The sequence below is a fragment of the Mytilus californianus genome, unplaced genomic scaffold (genome assembly GCF_021869535.1).
Source record: "Mytilus californianus isolate M0D057914Y unplaced genomic scaffold, xbMytCali1.0.p SCAF_4, whole genome shotgun sequence".
NCBI classification, from domain to species: Eukaryota; Metazoa; Mollusca; class Bivalvia; order Mytilida; family Mytilidae; genus Mytilus; species Mytilus californianus.
The window spans coordinates 34,625,775-34,645,726 of NW_026262690.1; the positions used below are offsets into that span (position 1 = coordinate 34,625,775).

The 19,952-nt window shown below is 32.1% G+C and overlaps 1 protein-coding gene and 1 long non-coding RNA gene across 5 annotated transcripts in view; one reads left to right on the top strand and one right to left on the bottom strand.

Annotated features, from left to right (window-relative positions):
- The window catches only part of LOC127698216 (unconventional myosin-XVI-like), a 132,198-nt gene that overhangs the window by 88,346 nt on the left and 23,900 nt on the right, over nt 1–19,952 (bottom strand). For all 4 annotated transcript variants that reach the window (XM_052201570.1, XM_052201568.1, XM_052201569.1 and 1 more), the window contains exons 12-22: nt 18,659–18,886; nt 16,414–16,528; nt 15,866–16,013; nt 14,853–14,958; nt 12,676–12,793; nt 11,795–11,866; nt 5,938–6,073; nt 5,103–5,175; nt 4,141–4,290; nt 2,582–2,675; nt 710–862 (exon numbers count right to left, since the gene is read on the bottom strand). In XM_052201570.1, coding sequence (XP_052057530.1) covers nt 710–862; nt 2,582–2,675; nt 4,141–4,290; nt 5,103–5,175; nt 5,938–6,073; nt 11,795–11,866; nt 12,676–12,793; nt 14,853–14,958; nt 15,866–16,013; nt 16,414–16,528; nt 18,659–18,886 — 1,393 coding nt within the window. The remainder of the gene's footprint in view (nt 1–709; nt 863–2,581; nt 2,676–4,140; nt 4,291–5,102; nt 5,176–5,937; nt 6,074–11,794; nt 11,867–12,675; nt 12,794–14,852; nt 14,959–15,865; nt 16,014–16,413; nt 16,529–18,658; nt 18,887–19,952) is intronic.
- The window catches only part of LOC127698254 (uncharacterized), a 367,371-nt gene that overhangs the window by 30,491 nt on the left and 316,928 nt on the right, over nt 1–19,952 (top strand). The window lies entirely within an intron of this gene.

The following is a 19,952-nucleotide window of genomic DNA, read 5'->3' on the forward strand; positions in this document are numbered from 1 at the left end:
CAAAGAAATAATGTGGAAAGAATTACTTAAACACAATTGTGTTTATACACTGATTTCTCTGGTCCGAGTTTCACCATTGTCAAGTCAACACCCGGTATAAAGAGCATTTAAAAAATGAAAGTAAAGTTTCTAAGAGCTAGTTCTTGCATTAATAAAGAGTCTATAAAGGCAGATGATAGTACACGGATGATAAATTCTTCCAATGATGAACTGGCAATACATGTATAACATTTAAAATCAGAACATGGAATTTATATCAAAAGTTTGAAGATAAATATACGGTTTTTACATCAGTCTTTATTAAGATGCCCAAAAAGATCATCACCTGATTGCCTTTTGTCTCCAAGTTGAAAGGGATTAAAAACTGGATTAAAAAAATGTCCAGCTGACTCAAATATTTTTTGGAAGCCCTGTCTGCCAGAGTCTATACAATATGCCAAGCTCCAAATCATATGGAGTCAAGACAAAATGTGAATGTATTGAACATAGATTTACTATAATCACCAACTTCCTAATAGCTCATACAACACTTTATAACATTTCCAAAGTATGTTGGATTTAATTCTTTTTCATTCATATTTTGTAATACAGTTCATCGTATCAATAATTAATTGATGAAATTCATCACCCTTCCACTTATTCTTTCAGCTAACAAAATAGTCCTACTTTAATATTTGAATGATAAGAGGTTAATTTCGCAGTTACTTACTTTTCATAGTATACATAATGGAATTAGGCAGTGTATCTCTATTCTTATCTAGCGTTCCAAGGAGATTATAAGACACTGCACCAGCAAAATGGACGATCGTAAATGTTGAACCTCCATCTTTTGGTGACTTGTACACATGTGAGAATTTCTTTCCTGGTAAATTAAATAACATAATTTGTGAATCGTTTCAATTAGCATTTTTCATTTAGATGCCAAATATAGTTTTGGAAGGTCATGAAATAAATACTGGACTCAACAAGCAATGGAAAAACTAAATGTGAAGTTACTTTCTTTATTCAAGGTGATTGTCTTTAGAGCCAATAAGAAATGATACAGTACACAATCCTGGAAGTCAGGTAAAAGAGAAAATCTGTATTATGTTTGATACAGTACACAATCCTGGAAGTCAGGTAAAAAAGAAAATCTGTATTATGTTTGATACAGTACACAATCCTGGAAGTCAGGTAAAAAAGAAAATCTGTATTATGTTTGATACAGTACACAATCCTGGAAGTCAGGTTAAAAAGAAAATCTGTATTATGTTTGATACAGTACACAATCCTGGAAGTCAGGTAAAAAAGAAAATCTGTATTATGTTCCATAAAGCATAGAAAGAAGTTTGAAGCCATGTAATTATTTTTTTATAAATGTATGTAAAGGTAAAAGTAAACATGCTAGTCCTTGGTCTGAATTTGTATTGTATAGCTTTCAAAAGGGAATATTTTCTTATATTTCAACTGAAACATGATAACTTTTTGTTTCCAGTTAAAAATGTTCTATTTCTATGAGTGGATATGACAAATAGATATCATTTACAATCTCAGTATTACAATAATCATATAACAAACATATCATATGGTTTATTCTGTTTACTTTTCAATTATGATTCAGAGAAATATTGTGCACATAAATCTGTTTTTGTAACTTTGATCTTGACTGTAGACCTATTAGCTTGAAAAAAAAAACAATTCTAATGTGTGGGAATACATCCAAGTAAGGTTGCAATACTATATGCAGTATTTCATTAAGCATCTGGAAACCAATTTTCTGCACAAATTTAGGTCTATTCTTAGTAACTATTACATTGACTTTTGATGGGGTGATGTCAATATCAATAGGGATTTTACTCTCATTAAATGTGACCATATATCCAAGTAAAGTTGCAATCTCATATGCATTATTTTATTTAACATCCAGAATCCACTTTTCTGCAAAATCTCAGTCTATATTTAGTAACTCTGACCTTGATCTTAAATGTAGTGCAGACCTGCCAACTATTCTGATTTATGTGGAATATCCCCCATGAGAGGTGTTGACCTGAATTTTGAAATTCTTTATTATATAAACTGAAAACCTCAAGACAGGTATTCAAATGAGTTAGAAGGGTATTCAATCATATACATACTCATTTAAATCAATATAGTAGTAGATTAGAAACACATATGACAATATAAGAAATGCATTAGGTCCTCTTGTGCTTAAAATCCCCCATGGAGATTTGAAAGTTGGCAGGTATGGTAGTGATATAGAAAATCAATAGGGGTTTTCTTCACATTATATGTGACCATATATACAAGTATTGGAGCATCTGATCAACGTAGTGGCTGACTAATGGATTTACTGACTGACAAGTAAATAACTATATGCCCTCCCCTCTACTTCATAGCACGGGGTATAATAACCTTCTAAACTGTGAAAATACTATTATAAATCATCAGCAAGATTGAAATACATGAGTTGGAAGATTTTGCACTACCTGTACTGTAGCCTTTCAGTACTAAGATGAAAACTTTAGATTCACTGCAGTATTTTTTTTTTAAATGGCAAGAAATGTCTTATTAATCAGTATGAAATATTTAAGATAACTGATACCTGGTCCTTGGTGTAATTTAGCAGCTAATGACAGATCTGTTGCTTTAGGAAATCTACTTTCTTCATCCAGTATTGCAAATACTCCAGTGTGTTTCTAAAATAAACATTATTTGAATATTAAAAATAACATGTTCTGTGGAGGGTCTTCTACTTATCATTTCTATAAAGACTGATAAAATTTGGTCTTGCAGCTTCTAAGATGAAACTTCACCGATCCGAACCAAACAATAGCTGTGGCAGCCGTCTACACATATACAGCCTTTTTTTTGTTATATCATTGTATAAATGTAATCTTTATATATAAATTTAATAGTTTGTTAGAAAACATTACTGAAACTTTACTGATAAAATAATTTTAACAGAGTATTATAAATTTAATGAGAAACAAAATCTGAAAATCTGTACGTTTGTTATATTGATGTCAAGTTTGTAATTTACAATTGTGGAAATTTCCCAATGAACAAAATAATAGAAAAGGTTTTTCATATATCCATCACTAGGAGGAACGGGGAAAGAGTGTCTTTTCAAGTTAATGATACAATATGAGTTAATCTCTAAAACAAAAATAGAGCAGGCAGCAGAAGCTACATGTGACTGTGTGTCAAATAAAATTAGTCATAAATGAATCACTGACATCGAAAATTGACTTTTTCAACCATGGCTTTTTGATATCATCCAATTGAGAATGATTTACATCACATATTTGATTTGTTAACTTAAATAAAAAAAATAATTTCAGAAGTCAGCTAGTGGAATTGAATGCAATTTATGGAATCAAATTAACAATTAAGCATGTACTTAAGGAAAGAAAAAAAAGTAATCATGTAAACCCTTATTGAGTATAAACGATTACATTTTATAGCACAATTTTGTTTAAAGAGTGAAACCTTTTGAAAACTTGCTGAAGATAACCTCAAATTAAATATCAAAGTTATTTTTTACACTGAAGGGACTTAAAATTTTTGAGAGCACAAATATGTCTAGAATTCCGAGAAAAAAAGAAAGTTATTCCCTAAAAATTTACCATTAACACTTTAAGGTGTAATACCACCAAATCATAGTACGTCACATCCGGTTGCATACGAAAATAGGTCGAAAAAAAATATTCCCTTGAATTTGACAGTTGTAGGTAATTGATTCTACATGTCATTGCAGTAAAACATTTCTGGGTCATAAACATATATCTTGGGTATTTCAAAGCACCATTATTTTTTTATTTGGGGTTTCTATAGAATATTTTGGAAACTTGAGGTTACATGGTTACTAAAGCTTGTACAGAGGTTAAAAAAGGGGGGAAATTTGATTGGTTAACTTCCAGTGATGGTTATTTTCTTATATGCAATGAAATGTTATGTGAAATTTTTTCTATAGTACTGGACAGGATAAAACTTTACTCATGCCAAGTATTTCTTCATTTGAAACAAAGATAAATTCTGCACAATTTTTTGAAAAGTGCAAATTTAACAAAGACTAATAGGGGGAAATCAATGGTGGTATTACACCTTAAAAATCTTGAAAATGTTAATAATTTCTATAATTCTTATGTTTTTGCAAGTTACCTCCATAAAGGTATCCAGAATGGACTGATTATTTTTGTACGTTAAATCCACCAATTGAATGCCTTCTAACATACAGTCCTGTTGTTCTTTGTTAAACAGATGCTCATTGGTGAAATTCTGCATCTGCTCATTAGCCAAGTTGATACAAATCTTAAAATAAAATAAACTTTAAAAAGATGTACATATATTGTATGATAAAAGATAGCAGACAATCCAACTCTTTTAAATTGTTTTACATTTTGTCGTCCCTAGGCTTACTGTGGATTCATTATTAATCATTGGATACCCATTTTCGTGGGTTTTGTGGGTGAAGGTGAATTACAAATTTTCTATTGGATTTGTATTCAGCAATTGGCAAAACCACAAAATCAAAAATATCCATGATAATGCAAATTTTCCTTAATCCACGAAAATTGATACCCACGAAAATAAATAAATCCACAGTATTGTAGCTTACAATATAGTACAGATTTGCTCATTGCTGAGGGCCAAAAGGTGACCTGTATTATTGTTCAAACTTTTTTCCTATGGTTTTTGATGTAAAGTTGTCTCATTGGTGATAATACCAATTCCCCTTATTTTTATATAATTTACCCAAAGCAAAACTCATCAAAACATCAACATAATTATGTGTGTAAATTTTGAGTAATCTGGTATCATGTTCATTCATCCTATATTTAGTCTATCAAGCTGGAATATCATCCAATATTATTGAAATATAATAAGGCATTGCTAAGTCAGTAGATTTAAGTAATAAGGTAAAATTGTATCCTTTCTTTATTTTAATATTAAGCAATTGAAATCTGTCTTTTAACTACATGTGTATTTCCAACTGGCATCAGGGTGATTATATGAAACCTAAATTTTCCCTTGTCAAATGTGAATTTCATGCGTAAACTTTTGTAGAGTAATGTGTTTAAATTTTAAATCTTTCACAGTATTTCTCAAAGAAAACTATTTACCTGCTCAAAGCTATTCACTTTGAAATTTTCAAAGCCAAATATATCCAATATACCAACATTACACTGCTCAATGCTAGAAAATATAATATCAATTTGTATTCCAATGTACAATATACTAAATCATTGGGGTATTTCGTAAGTTTTTTCAAAACCTTCCAATTAGATACCTAATTCTACAGCAACTAATATGTTTTATGGATTCGTTCCATTTCATTAATCAATAATTTAGTAAAATTTTTAATCTATTTATCCATCTGGAAGAAGTTGTCTTCATGGATTCATGAAATTCAACAGATCATATTTATCAAATACAAAACAAAATAACATTTGAGCATGCTTTTCAAAACACAGTTATGCATAAATAAAGTTCATGCTTTAGTTTGGACAATCCTGATAAATTACGTTCAAGAAATGTGTTTTTACCTGAAAAAATGGAATTTAATTTCAGGGCCAAGATGATACTACTTGACCAAAATTCCTTCTTTTTCTAACATGTCATGTACACATAAAAACATTTGTTATTTTCTCATTTATCTAAACAGGTTTATATCACTTCATTACATTAAAAAATTGGATATTTAAGGGCTTCTCATCATAATAATTGTAATACATGACAAAACTTTTTATTGCCTAATCCAGGTTCAATATATTTGCTATTTCTGAATTTTCCTTACTCGTGTACATATTTTTGTGAGCATCTTTAAACTATCTTATTATTTTTTGTTGTTGTAAACAGCAATCCTCATTTATTCATTCAAATTGGAAATTGAGCTCGTCTTTCATTTTCCAATCCTAAAGACTAAAGGTTAAGTGATAAAATAATCAATAGTTGTACCTGTAATATGTTGGTTCAACTAGTTGGTTTATGCCATTAACAATCCAACTAAACAAACGGCTATAAATAGCTTTGGCAAGAGCATCACGACAATCAGATGCTTGTTGTACAGTTCGGTCTTTTTTTATCTGTTCACCTACAACATGCAAACCACATTCACATGCAAACAAAATAAACAAAAAACAGAATTAGTAAGCCTCTGTTCAATGCTTTTATTCAAATAAAAAAGAAGTGTATTTTAATTATTCAAACAATTATAAGATATTTATTCAGTCTATTATATATACTTCAAAAATTAAAACAAAAAATCTCAAACCAGCATATAAAGAATTGTAGTATTTTTCTGGAAATTACCAACCACTGATTAATATGAAAATAGCATGCTTCTAAAAACAAGAGACTCCTAGGAGCCTCAATCGCTCACCTGGAATGTTTTGTGTAGATCTTGCATCAATGATTATTTTGATGTATAATGTATATTAATGCATGTTTTAACATGCCATTTAAATTTAGTCTTTATCTATCACAGTAAATGCAAAAAAAAAAAAAAAAAGGTAGAAATCATTTTTCAAGGGCAATAACTGCTATAAAGGATTAATTGAATATTTTGGTCACATCTTATTTTTTAGGTCTTGACTTATTTGTAGGTCTTACTTTTCTGAACATTTTTGTTATTTCATGTTTCTCCCTATCATAGTTTCTGCATACAACTAAAAGATTTGGTAAAATAAACTTTCAAGGGCAATAACTTCTATAAGGGATCAACTGAGGATTTCAGTCATCTCTCTGTCTGTTATAGTTCCTGCAAAAAACTAATAATTCCTATAACGTTTAATTGACAATTTCAGTCATGTTGATTTATTTGTAGGTCTTACTATGCTGAACATTTTTGCCATGTAAATTTTCTCTCAATCTATCAAATTTTCTTCAAAAAAATTAAAAAAAAGATAAATATCATCTTTCAAGGCCAAAAACTCCTACAAGGGTTTAATTGACGATTTCAGTCATGTTGATTTATTTGTAGGTCTTACTATGCTAAACATTTTTGCCATGTAAAGTTTCCTTCTATTTATCATAGTTTTTGCAAACAAGAGTGCACACGCTGAATGTCTTGCCTTCTTTACTGACCATTGATTTTATGTTGATAGTCCTAACTATAAAGCTTTACTAAAAGTATCACATAAACTTAACATGATCCAAGAAAATGAGGTCAAGGTCAGATAAACCAAACCAGAAATACATGTACACCTTACAATCATTCAATACACCAAATATAGTTGACCTATTGCTTATAGTTTCTAAGAAACAAACTTAACCATGAAAACTTAACATTGACCAATGAACCATGAAAATGAGGTCAAGGTCAGATACCTGCCAGACAGACATATACACCTTACAATCATTCCATACAACAAATATAGTTGACCTATTGGTTATAGTTTAAGAAAAACAGACCAAAACACAAAAACTAAACACTGAGATATGAACTGTGAAAATGAGGACAAGGTCATATAAAACCTGCCAGACTGACATGTACATTGTAAAATATTTCCATACACCAAATATAGTTGACCTATTGCATATAGTATTAGAAAAAAAGACCAAAACACAAAAACTTAACTTTAACCACTGAACCATGAAAATGAGGTCAAGGTCAGATGACACCTGCCAGTTGGACATGTACACCTTACAATCATTCCATACACCAAATATAGAAGACCTATTGCTTATATTATCTGATATATGGACTTGACCCGGAAAACTTAACCTTGTTCACTGATCCATTAAATGAGGTCGAGGTCAGATGAAAACTGTCTGACGGGCACATATTAAATATAGGTATCCTATTACTCATAATAAGAGAGAAATTAACTTTACAAAAAATCTTAACTTTTTTTTCAAGTAGTTACTGAACCATGAAAATGAGGTCAAGAACAATGGACATACGACAGATGGAAACTTCATAATATAAGGCATCTATATACAAAGTATGAAGCATCCAGGTCTTCCACCTTGGAAAATATAAAGCTTTTAAGAAGTTAGCTAACGCTGTCGCCGTAGCCGCCGCCATAGCCGCCGCCAGATCACTATCCTTATGTCAAACTTTCTGCAACAAAAGTCGCAGGCTCGACAAAAACTACTTGCTCATAATTTTTTGTCAGTTTTACTCTAACTGCCTTAGTTTTTGAGATATAAGTCAAATAAAATGCTCCACTGGGCGCAGCTTGATACGACCGCAGAGGTCGAACCTTGAACAGTTGGGGCAAGTATGGACACAACATTCAAGCTTGATACAGCACTAAATTTGGATTGTGATAAAGTATTTGACACAGCATAGGTTTCTGACACAGAATGAATGTGGTCTAAGAACTTAAAAAATTTTAATCATTATTATTTGCTTTTATATATAAATCAGAAATAACCAATTTAAAATGGAAAATTTTAAAGAAAAATAAAATGCTCCGCTGGGGTGCAGCTTGATACGACCGCAGAGGTCGAACCCTGAACAGTTGGGGTAAGTATGGACACAACATTCAAGCTTGATTCAGCACTGAATTTGGATTGTAATTAAATATTTGACACAGCATAGGTTTCTGACACAGAATGAAAGTGGTCTAAGAACTTAAAAAATTTTAATTTACCTATTCAAACCATATCATTATTATTTGCTTTTATATATAAATCAGGAATAACCAATTTAAAATGGAAAATTTTAAGAAAAAAATCAAAATATTTTGAACCCCCTTATGATTCATCACCCCAAAACTCAATCCCAGCCTTCCCTTTGTGGTATGGTACCTTGCAGTACAATTTCAGAGAGATCCATACACTTGAACATAAGTTATTGTCTGGAAACTAGAAAAATGCTTGTTTTTTGGCCCCTTTTTGGCCCCAAATTCCTAAACGTTTAGGGCAATTACCCCCAAACTCAAACCCAGCTTTCCCTTTGTAATATGGAACCTTGCAGTACAATTTCATAAAGAGCCATACACTTACACACAAGTTATTGTCCTGGAACTAGAAAAAAGCTTGTTTTTTGCCCTTTTATGGCCCCTAATTACTAAAATTTTGAGGGAGTTACCCCCAAAATCAATCCCAGCCTTCCCTTTGTGGTATGGTACCTTGCAGTACAATTTCAGAGAGATCCATACACTTGAACACAATTAGTTATTGACTGGAAACTAGAAAAATGCTTATTTTTGCCCCTTTTTGGCCCCTTATTCCTAAACTTTTTGGGCAATTACCCCCAAACTCAATTCCAGCTTTCCCTTTGTGATATGGAACCTTGTAGTACAATTTCATAAAGATCCATACACTTACACACAAGTTATTGTCATGAAACTAGAAAAATGCTTGTTTTTTGCCCCTTTTTGGCCCCTAATTCCTAAAATTTGGAGGCAATTACCCCCAAAATCAATCCCAGCATTCCCTTTGTGATATGGAACCTTGTGATACAATGTCAGAGAGATCCATAGACTTACACACAAGTTATTGTCATGAAACTAGAAAAATGCTTGTTTTTTGCCCCTTTTTTGTCCCCAATTCCTAAAATTTGGAGGCAATTACCCCCAAAATAAATCCCAGCATTCCCTTTGTGATATGGAACCTTGTGGTACAATGTCAGAGAGATCCATACACTTACACACAAGTTATGTCTGGAAGTTACAAAAATGCTTATTTTTGGCCCCTTTTTGGCCCCTAATTCCTTAACTGCTGGTACCAACACCCAAAATCAATCCCCACCTTCCTTTTGTGGTATTGAACCTTATGGTAAAATTTCATTGAGATCCATTCACTTAAACTAAAGTTAGAGTGCGAAAACTAATGTGTCTTCGGACGACGACGACGACGCCAGACGATGACGACGACGCCAACGTCATACCAATATACGACCACAAAAATTTGTTTGCGGTCGTATAAAAAGGAAACCCCCCCCGCCCTAATTTTTTGAACCCCCCCTTATGATTCATCACCAACAAACTCAATCCCAGCCTTCCCTTTGTGGTATGGTACCTTGCAGTACAATTTCAGAGAGATTCATACACTTGAACACAAGTCATTGTCTGGAAACTAGAAAAATGCTTGTTTTTTGGCCCCTTTTTGGCCCCAAATTCCTAAATGTTTAGGGCAATTACCCCCAAACTCAAACCCAGCTTTCCCTTTGTGATATGGAACCATGTAGTACAATTTCATAAAGATCTATACACTTACACACAAGTTCTTGTCCTGAAACTAGAAAAATGCTTGTTTTTTTGCCCCCTTTTTGCCCCTAATTCCTAAAATTCTGAGGCAATTACCTCCAAAATCAATCCCAGCCTTCTCTTTGTGGTATGGTATACGTACCTTGCAGTACAATTTCAGAGAGATCCATACACTTGAACACAAGTTATTGTCTGGAAACTAGAAAAATGCTTATTTTCGGCCCTTTTTTGCCCCTTATTCCTAAACGTTATGGGCAATTACCCCCAAACTCAATTCCAGCTTTCCCTTTGTGATATGGAACCTTGCAGTACAATTTCATAAAGATCCATACACTTACACACAAGTTATTGTCATGAAACTAGAAAAATGCTTGTTTTTTGCCCCTTTTTTGGCCCCTAATTCCAAAAATTTGGAGGCAATTACCCCCAAAATCAATCCCAGCATTCCCTTTGTGATATGGAACCTTGTGGTACAATGTCAGCGAGATCCATAGCCTAACACACAAGTTATGTCTGGAAGTTACAAAAATACTTATTTTTGGCCCCTTTTTGGCCCCTAATTCCTTAACTGTTGGTACCATAACCCCAAAAATCTATCCCAACCTTTCTTTTGTGGTATTGAACCTTATGGTAAAATTTCATAGAGATCCATTCACTTAAACAAAAGTTAGAATGCGAAAACTAATGTGCCTTCGGATGACGACGAAGATGACGACGACGACAACGACGAAGACGACGTTGACGATGCCAACGTCATACCAATATACGACCACAAAAATTTTTTTGCGGTCGTATAAAAACTGCATATTACCCCTATGTTCTATTTCTAGCTATGACGGCCATATTCATAGACTGACTGGAATAAAAAACACCACCTTTATACTAAATACAAAAGGTATCATTCCCCTATGTTTGGTTGAAATTGACTCAGTGGTTTCAGAGGAGAAGATCTTTGAAAAAGCTTATGACTATGTACAACAACGATGGACGCCAAGTGATGGAAATAGCTCACATGGCCATTTGGGCCAAGTGGGATAATTAAACCACAAACCAAATGCAAGCAACAACAACATAACAAAACTAAGCTAATTATTTACAAAAATTAATTATAAACATGATTAAGCACACTTCAGTAAGTTTATATACCTTGTTGGACTGTAGAAACCGCAGGTAATTCATAATAACATACCTCTTGCTATTGTATATTCTGCTACTAAGCCAGAACATTCACAATAACATATTTTTTGTTGTTGTATACACTGCTACTAAGGCAGAACATTTACAATAACATACCTCTTGTTGTTGTATACTCTGCTACTAAGGCAGAACATTTACAATAACATACCTCTTATTGTTGTATACTCTGCTACTAAGACAGAACATTCACAATAACATACCTCTTGTTGTTGTATACTCTGCTACTAAGGCAGAACATTTACAATAACATACCTCTTGTTGTTGTTTACTCTGCTACTAAGGCAGAACATTCATAATACCATCTCTTGTTGTTGTATACTCTGCTACTAAGGCAGAATATTCACAATAACATACCTCTTGTTGTTGTATACTCTGCTACTAAGGCAGAATATTCACAATAACATACCTCTTGTTGTTGTATACACTGCTACTAAGGCAGAATATTAACAATAACATACCTCTAGTTGTTGTATACTCTGCTACTAAGGCAGAACTGAGTTCCTCTGGTGATACATCAAGCATGGAGGAAACTGTAATTATAAAAATGTCACAGAATGTCAAACATTTTAATCAGTCTCATTAGTTATGACATATCCTTAAAAATCAAAGTCAAACTAGAAACTAAAAACAAAAATATAAAGTTTTTTTCCTAAATTTGACAATGGGTAAGAAGCTCACAAGTTAAATTAAGTTCTGAAGTATGTTGACAAGTTCCTTTAAATATCTTTAAATGAATGTTTAATTCTTATAATTCCAATCACATATAAATGCTGTTTATAGCAATTTCCTTAAACCCTAGACTTTTCCCAAAGTCATATTATGAGTATGTCACAAATTTGAAATGTAAAACAATGTGCAAAATTTTTAAAATCAATGGACCGTAACTGCAGGAGTTTTTGCAGGATTAAACAATCTCTATGTAATTGGTGTGATATGAGTTGTATAAATGCATACCTAATATTATTCACTCCTCACTAGAAATTGGCATGTCTGCAAAGGTCTCTCTCAGGAAAACATGATCAGAAGGAAGACCAATAATATAACAATAAAGAGAATGCAAAACTAGCTTTTAATTCGAAATTGATTACAAGGTACATGACTTTCATAAAAAGTGAAATGCACATCCAGTTGCATAAAGCAGACAACTTGTGTAGGATTCCATCTATTTCCAAGACATTCCAAAGGAGAAATAATGCCCCCAAAAAAAAAATACTTCTCAAAATTTAGGTTTCGTTGGTGCTTAACTCATTAATTTGCAAGATGCAAGTAAGATTAAACCATTAAAATTTGGATTCACACTATTTCTGTGAATCAAAAGTATTAACTAAATTTACATTACCTTCTTCAACTTTGCTTTCATTTGCAATAGTAGCAGCATCTGTGTTACTATGGGGAAAGAAGGTAATATCACCTATATGGATTACTGCAGCCAAGGTCACCAGTAAATTCTGAATATCCTACAAAAAGAAATAAGAAAATGTTTTAATAATTCAAATTAATTGTCGCAAAAAGTAATAAAAAAACATAAAATATATAAAATGTTATTAAGAAACATAGGCCTAGATTAAAAACAGTCAATCAATAATAAAGTTTGTCTCTGGTATCTTTCAAACCTATAAATATCTAAATTGTACAACAATAGGTTAACTATTATACAAAAGGTGTACAAACTTCTAAATAGAATCTAAATGATACCACAACAGCTTAATAAACATTTAAAGGGTACTACAACAGTTGAACATGCATCTAAATAATTCTATGACAAACAAACAAATATTAAATGGTACTGCAAAAGGTAAATAAATTTCTAAACAATACTTTGACAGGTAAACAAACATTAAAAGAGTACTCAAACCAGTAAACAAACATATAATTGGTACTTCAACAGATGAAACAACATCTGAATGAAACGTAAGAATAAAACTTGTAGAGCACAACCGAAATATGATTTACTAGAACCATGGTCACTTGTAAAATATTTATACCTTAATGATGTTATTGTTGCTGTTTACCCAATTTTCACATTGTATCAAGTCTCAAATGACAGAGATGGAATGTCTATGATTTATAGTTTGAAAGGACATGTAAATTGTGATGACACTAGTATTTGATACATCTTAGGGAGGAGGTCTATTTAAATGTGTGTAAGGAAGGTAATTTGTACTGATATCTACCAAAAGGCATTAGAAAAATATCCCCTAACCCTCCCCCCCCCCCAAAAAAAAATCATCAATTAAAGAACCTTAGTGAGCGCGCTCACATACACCACGTCCCCACATTGTCATTGGAGAAATAAAATAAGTGTAAGAAAAAAAAATTGAATCATAATTTCCTGTCAATATGCACATCCACATAGTATGCCCTTATTATCTACAAAGTTTCATGAAATTCTGTTGTGTGGTTTCAGAGGAGTTGCGATGACAAACTGTTGCAGAAGTACATTGAAGCAAATAAGTTCAAAGGGGGGTAACTCCTAGAAAAAAAATTGAATCGTAATTTCCTGTCGATATGCACATCTACATAGTATGTCCTTATTATCTAAAAAGGTTTCATGAAATTCTGTTGTGTGGTTTCAGAGGAGTTGCGATGACAAACTGTTGCAGTAGTACATTAAAGCAAATAAGTTCAAAGGGGCGCAACTCCTTGAAAAAAATTGAATCGTAATTTCCTGTCGATATGCACATCTACATAATATGTCCTTATTATCTACAAAATTTCATGAAACTCTGTGTTGTGGTTTCAGAGGAGTTGCGATGACAAAAGGTTGCAGTAGTATATTGGGCAAATAAGTTCAAAGGGGCGTAACTCCTGGGAAAAAAATTGATTCGTAAATTCCTGTCGATATGCACATCTACATAGTATGTCCTTATTATCTGAAAAGGTTTCATGAAATTCTGTTGTGTGGTTTGAGAGGAGTTGCGATGACAAGAAACAGGACTGACGGACGGACAGGTCAAAAACATTATACCCTTTGCAAAAAATTTGCATGGGGTATAAAAATTGGTATCTTCCATTGAAAATGCTGCAGGAAATTGACTCATCTTGCAAATCAAAAAAATCTCCAAATGTATACTCAAGTAAAATGCACATTTTCAATGTAGAAACAAATATTCCAGAGACTCTAGAGGTTGAACTTATCATGTAAAATGGATTCCCTTTGTACCTGAAAGGACTCACCATTTGGAAAATCTGAAAATATCCTCTAACGTGTAAAAACAGAGAGGAGCTCATCCTTAAACATGTTAAAGGTTATATAAACATTTTAGAAAGTTGGAAGGGTTTAGGAAAACTGAAGCAGAAGCAGATTTCATTGAGAAATTTAATGTTTCACCCACTAGAAAATCTGCAAAAATTCTACAAATGTGAGTTTACAGAGTAAGATGCACATTTTTCAATGTATACATACATTATTTCCTTCCTAGTATTTTACTAGATCTGCCACAACAGACTTATAATTGTAATTTAACTATTTCTAAAAATGCTACAAAAACATAGGCTTTCTCACAACAAACTTACATCTGCAGAAAATCCAATAAAGCCAAGACATTTTTTAAGGTCCCAGAACTTCTCTTTGTTTTCTTTATTTTGGAGATGTGTCATTTCAACTCTACTTCTTACATATCTGTAAAATAAAACTTTGTTCATTACTACTTCAACTTTTAATCAATAATTATAAAACTATGTAAAAGTAAAGTTTGGTTGCTTGTCGCCATATGAATGCTATGGGCTTCTGTTGTTCAATGTTAAGAGTCCAGAAATGGTCATTATTTTAAAGACATATTATGTCAATATAAACATGTGTTTATTTAAATCCCAATCTGCATATTTAATTTTTTTCCTTTTGCCAGAAGCATAAATTGATGCTTAAATGCATAAAATATTCCTGGACAAAATATGCAAATACAATTTATAACTCAAAGATTTAAATTTACAAAAAATGGCACAAGAGCCTCTTGGAACAGGGTGTCAGGGAAGAAGGGCACTGCTCAGGGCACCAGGGGTGCGGTGCCCTTATATTTTGGGCTAGCTAGACCACTGCTTATATTTGACATCAATTTAAAAATGAGAGCTTTTGCACCACACACAATAAAGAGCTGCACCATGAGCGCAAGATACGCCCCTCGCTTTTTCAACAGATAAAGTTCCATAACTCCTCAATGTCATATCAGAATTTTATAAAAAAAACTAAAGGGAGCTTATTTTAATAGATATAAACCAGTCACCAAAGTCTCATTAAAACTGCTCAAAGCATCAAAAACTGGAATATCCCCCTCTTTAATGAATAAAACCCAATAACACGGAAACGTAAAATCTAAAATTTATAAAAATCGAAAGGGAGCGTACGTCAATAGATATAAACAATTCAATAAAGTTTCATGCAAATTGGTTAAAGCATTTTTAAGTTATTGTCCGACATGTTGACAACAGATGGACGGACGGACAACTTTATACCAAAAAATGTCCTGTAAAGGGGCGTATAAAAATGTTTTTTTACTCTGACCTTCACATTTAAGATAAGCCAACTTTACCTATGAGCATTAACAGAGTGCAGATGAAATAAATTAAATTCTTCTGGTGTTAGTCCAGAAAACATCCAATAAAATATATGAAAATTTCTTTCGCCTTCATTCTGGTAGACAACACGAGACTTCTCCAACAAAAACTCTGTTAATTTGGCTGCAGAAGAAAGATATCATAAACATACAAATAATTCATAGTTATTCATTTTTTGTTACAATATCCTGTTTGGTCTCATCTCATTTATACAGATACCACATATCTTTTATTCATTTTGTTGAAATTTTGTGTAAATTTTGTATTTTTATTGAAAAATTAGAAGTCCCACATCCACATTTTACACACTAGCAAATTGATAAAAAATCGCTATACAATATAAAATTGTCCTTAAATGTGAATGCATTTAAGCATAAGGGAACAACAAAAACTATTTAAGCATAAGGGAACAACAAAAAATATTTTAACTATACTTATAAAGTTGTATAGGAGCATGGAAAATATATTTAATATGTAACTGTCAAGTTAGCCATCAAATATCAATTGTTTACAGAATACTTACCTCCAACCAATTTTCCCTGCTGACTAAACATCAATTCAATAAATTTAGCAAAGCGACTAGAATTATCATTTATCATTGTCTGTGCATTCCCAAAAGCTTCTAACAAAGGATTCACCTAAAACATCAAGATCATATTTAAATTGTACTTGCAGTCATTTGCAATCAATTTTCAATCAACAAACTGTATTATTCCTGTGATTAAATATACTATGATTTAAATTAAGAAATGTTTGTGTGTATTTATAATTGCAATTGTTGAACAATAGATCTAAAAGGTGAGATTAGTTATCACAATTGTTGAACAAAAGACACAAAGGTGAGATTTATTATTACAATTGTTGAACAATAGACACAAAGGTGAGATTAGTTATTGCAATTGTTGAACAATAGACACAAAGGTGAGATTTATTATTACAATTGTTGAACAATAGATACAAAGGTGAGATTAGTTATGACAATTGTTGAACAATAGATACAAAGGTGAGATTAGTTATTACAATTGTTGAACAAAAGACACAAAGGTGAAATTAATTATTGCAATTGTTGAACAAAAGACACAAAGGGGAGATTAGTTATTACAATTGTTGAACAATAGACACAAAGTTGAGATCAGTTATTACAATTGTTGATCAATAGACACAAAGGTGATATTAGTTATTACAATTGTTTAACAATAGACACAAAGGTGAGATTAGTTATTACAATTGTTGAACAAAAGACACATAGGTGAGAATAATTATTGCAATTGTTGAACAAAAGACACAAAGGGGAGATTTATTATTACAATTGTTGAACAAAAGGCACAAAGGTGAGATTAGTTATGACAATTGTTGAACAATAGACACAAAGGTGAGATTAGTTATGACAATTGTTGAACAAAAGATACAAAGGTGAGATTAGTTATGACAATTGTTGAACAAAAGACACAAAGGTGAGATTAGTTATGACAATTGTTGAACAAAAGACACAAAGGTGAGATTTATTATTACAATTGTTGAACAAAAGACACATAGGGGAGATTTATTATTACAATTGTTGAACAAAAGATACAAAGGTGAGATTAGTTATTACAATTGTTGAACAAAAGACACAAAGGTGAGATTAGTTATTACAATTGTTGAACAAAAGACACAAAGGTGAGATTTATTATTACAATTATTGAACAAAAGACACATAGGGGAGATTTATTATTACAATTGTTGAACAAAAGATACAAAGGTGAGATTAGTTATTACAATTGTTGAACAAAAGACACAAAGGTGAGATTTATTATTGCAATTGTTGAATAATAGACACAAAGACGAGATTTATTATTACAATTGTTGAACAATAGACTCAAAGATGAGATTTATTATTACAATTGTTGAACAATAGACACAAAGGTGAGATTTATTATTACAATTGTTGAACAATAGACACAAAGGTGAGATTAGTTATTACAATTGTTGAACAATAGACACAAAGGTGAGATTAATTATTACAACTAGAACAAACCCGCGGCATCCCGGGTCGGTGACTGAATAAAAGTGCCTATGTCTAATTTTAGCAATTTTTAGTACATGCATTGTCATCTGATAAAGTCATGCTATTTGCAATGTGCACAGTTTTTTCTGGTTTCAAAACCTTTTTGTTTGAACCCGTCCTGGTTTCCTGCATGTTTTTATATTTTTCATTTTTTATATTTTGATGATGGCCAGACTGGGAAACTGGGTTGGCACACATTAAATCTGTACCGATACAGTGTGTTAAATGGCCTCCTTAACATTATAACCCATGGTTGTGCTCCTATTAAAGGAGGAAGATACATGACACATATACATACTACAACCGGAAATTACATGTGACATATACTATTGGTATCTGTATCGGAATCGACCCACAACTTGTTAATTACTGGTAATATTAATTATGTGGAAAACAAAAGGGCCTGTAATGGTGTAATTTTTAATCTACACTATTGTTGTATATTAGTTATATATAAAGTTGAATTCTTTGATTCGTCGTTTTTACGTCATGCCGGCTTACAAATTGGACTTCGTTATTTTAGTATTATAGATTGTTGTACAATAGACACAAAGGTGAGATTTATTATTACAATTATTGAACAATAGACACAAAGGTGAGATTATTTATTGCAATTTCAGGAAATACTGACATAGAAGTAGTGCTATCAACATTTTAATGCAAATTTTCATTTTTGCGAAAACAGATACCTCATTGCCAGTAACTATAATTGTATAATTACCTGATTAATTTTGTTATTCAAGTTTGCTTCTTCACTGCCAGTTACCCTAGCAAGATGTTGGACCAATAGTTTACATGTTTCAGATTTTCCTGCTCCACTTTCACCACTGATGACACAGCACTGAGAGGTTTTATCCTTCACCATTAAACCATATGCCTCCTCAGCTGTAGAATAAAGATGAGGAGGTAGGGAGGTTAAATCTCCTGTCTTGTGATACTGAGTAGAAACCTACAATAGAAAAAGGATTGAATGTTTGATTAATGGTCGCTTAACAAGAAGCAGCAAGTATCACATGTATATTAAGGACAATAATGTGTAAATGAGATATGAATATATATCCTTCTTTATACTACACCAACACACTAAGTCTGATTTTAAATGTGGGAGTTCAGTCCACATGAAGACACAATATTATCACTCTGATCTTACCATTAAATGCCTAGTACTTGGAGGAAAAGTATAAAATACCAATTTTAAAGTCTTTGGTTTGATTCGGGCTGTAATCAAACAAACTGACCTCAAATAATCCTTTTTTGAAATGAAAATAAGTGGTGGACTGCTAGTCTTTCCCTTCAGCCCATACGATACAGTTTTGATCCCACGGTGAATTTTTGACGAAAGTTTGCATACAAGCTATTTTTCACCTAGTCATTTCAGATATGTAATAAAGAATATACCTTCATGTGCTACTTTTAGAAATAAATGGGGTTGAAATTTCAGACATTTACTGGAAATTTTGGTTTCTTGGACATTTCTGTCCTTTGGAAAGACATACTTAGCTTTTTTGTTTCCAAAAAAATTATGCAAGTGGATTTTTATAAAAGCATCTGGAATATCTTCTCTACATAAGTGTGCTTTGAATTTGTGTAACAATTCTGTGGAAATTATTCATTTCTATCACATTTTCATGATTTTAGTCAAAGAACGGCATTTTTTGGTGTATATTTATCTAATTCAAAAAAATTTCATCAAGGATTTGTTCATAAAAATTGGCACAAAGAATCTTCATACATAATCAAGCCAAAAGTCATTTTTAAAAAGAGGGATCCATGAACTTGTTTTCAAGTTAAATCAGTCTGAATGATAATAAACTGCTTCGCTGAGCGCAGCTGGATACGCCCGCAGAGGTCCAACCCTGAACAGTTGGGGCAAAAATGGACACAATATTCAAGCTTGATACAGGTCTGAATTTGGATTGTAATTAAATATTTGACATATTATAGGTTTCTGAATAAATGAAGTCAAAGAACTTGAAATTGGTTATATGAATTGAATTTATATTCAATTAAAGATT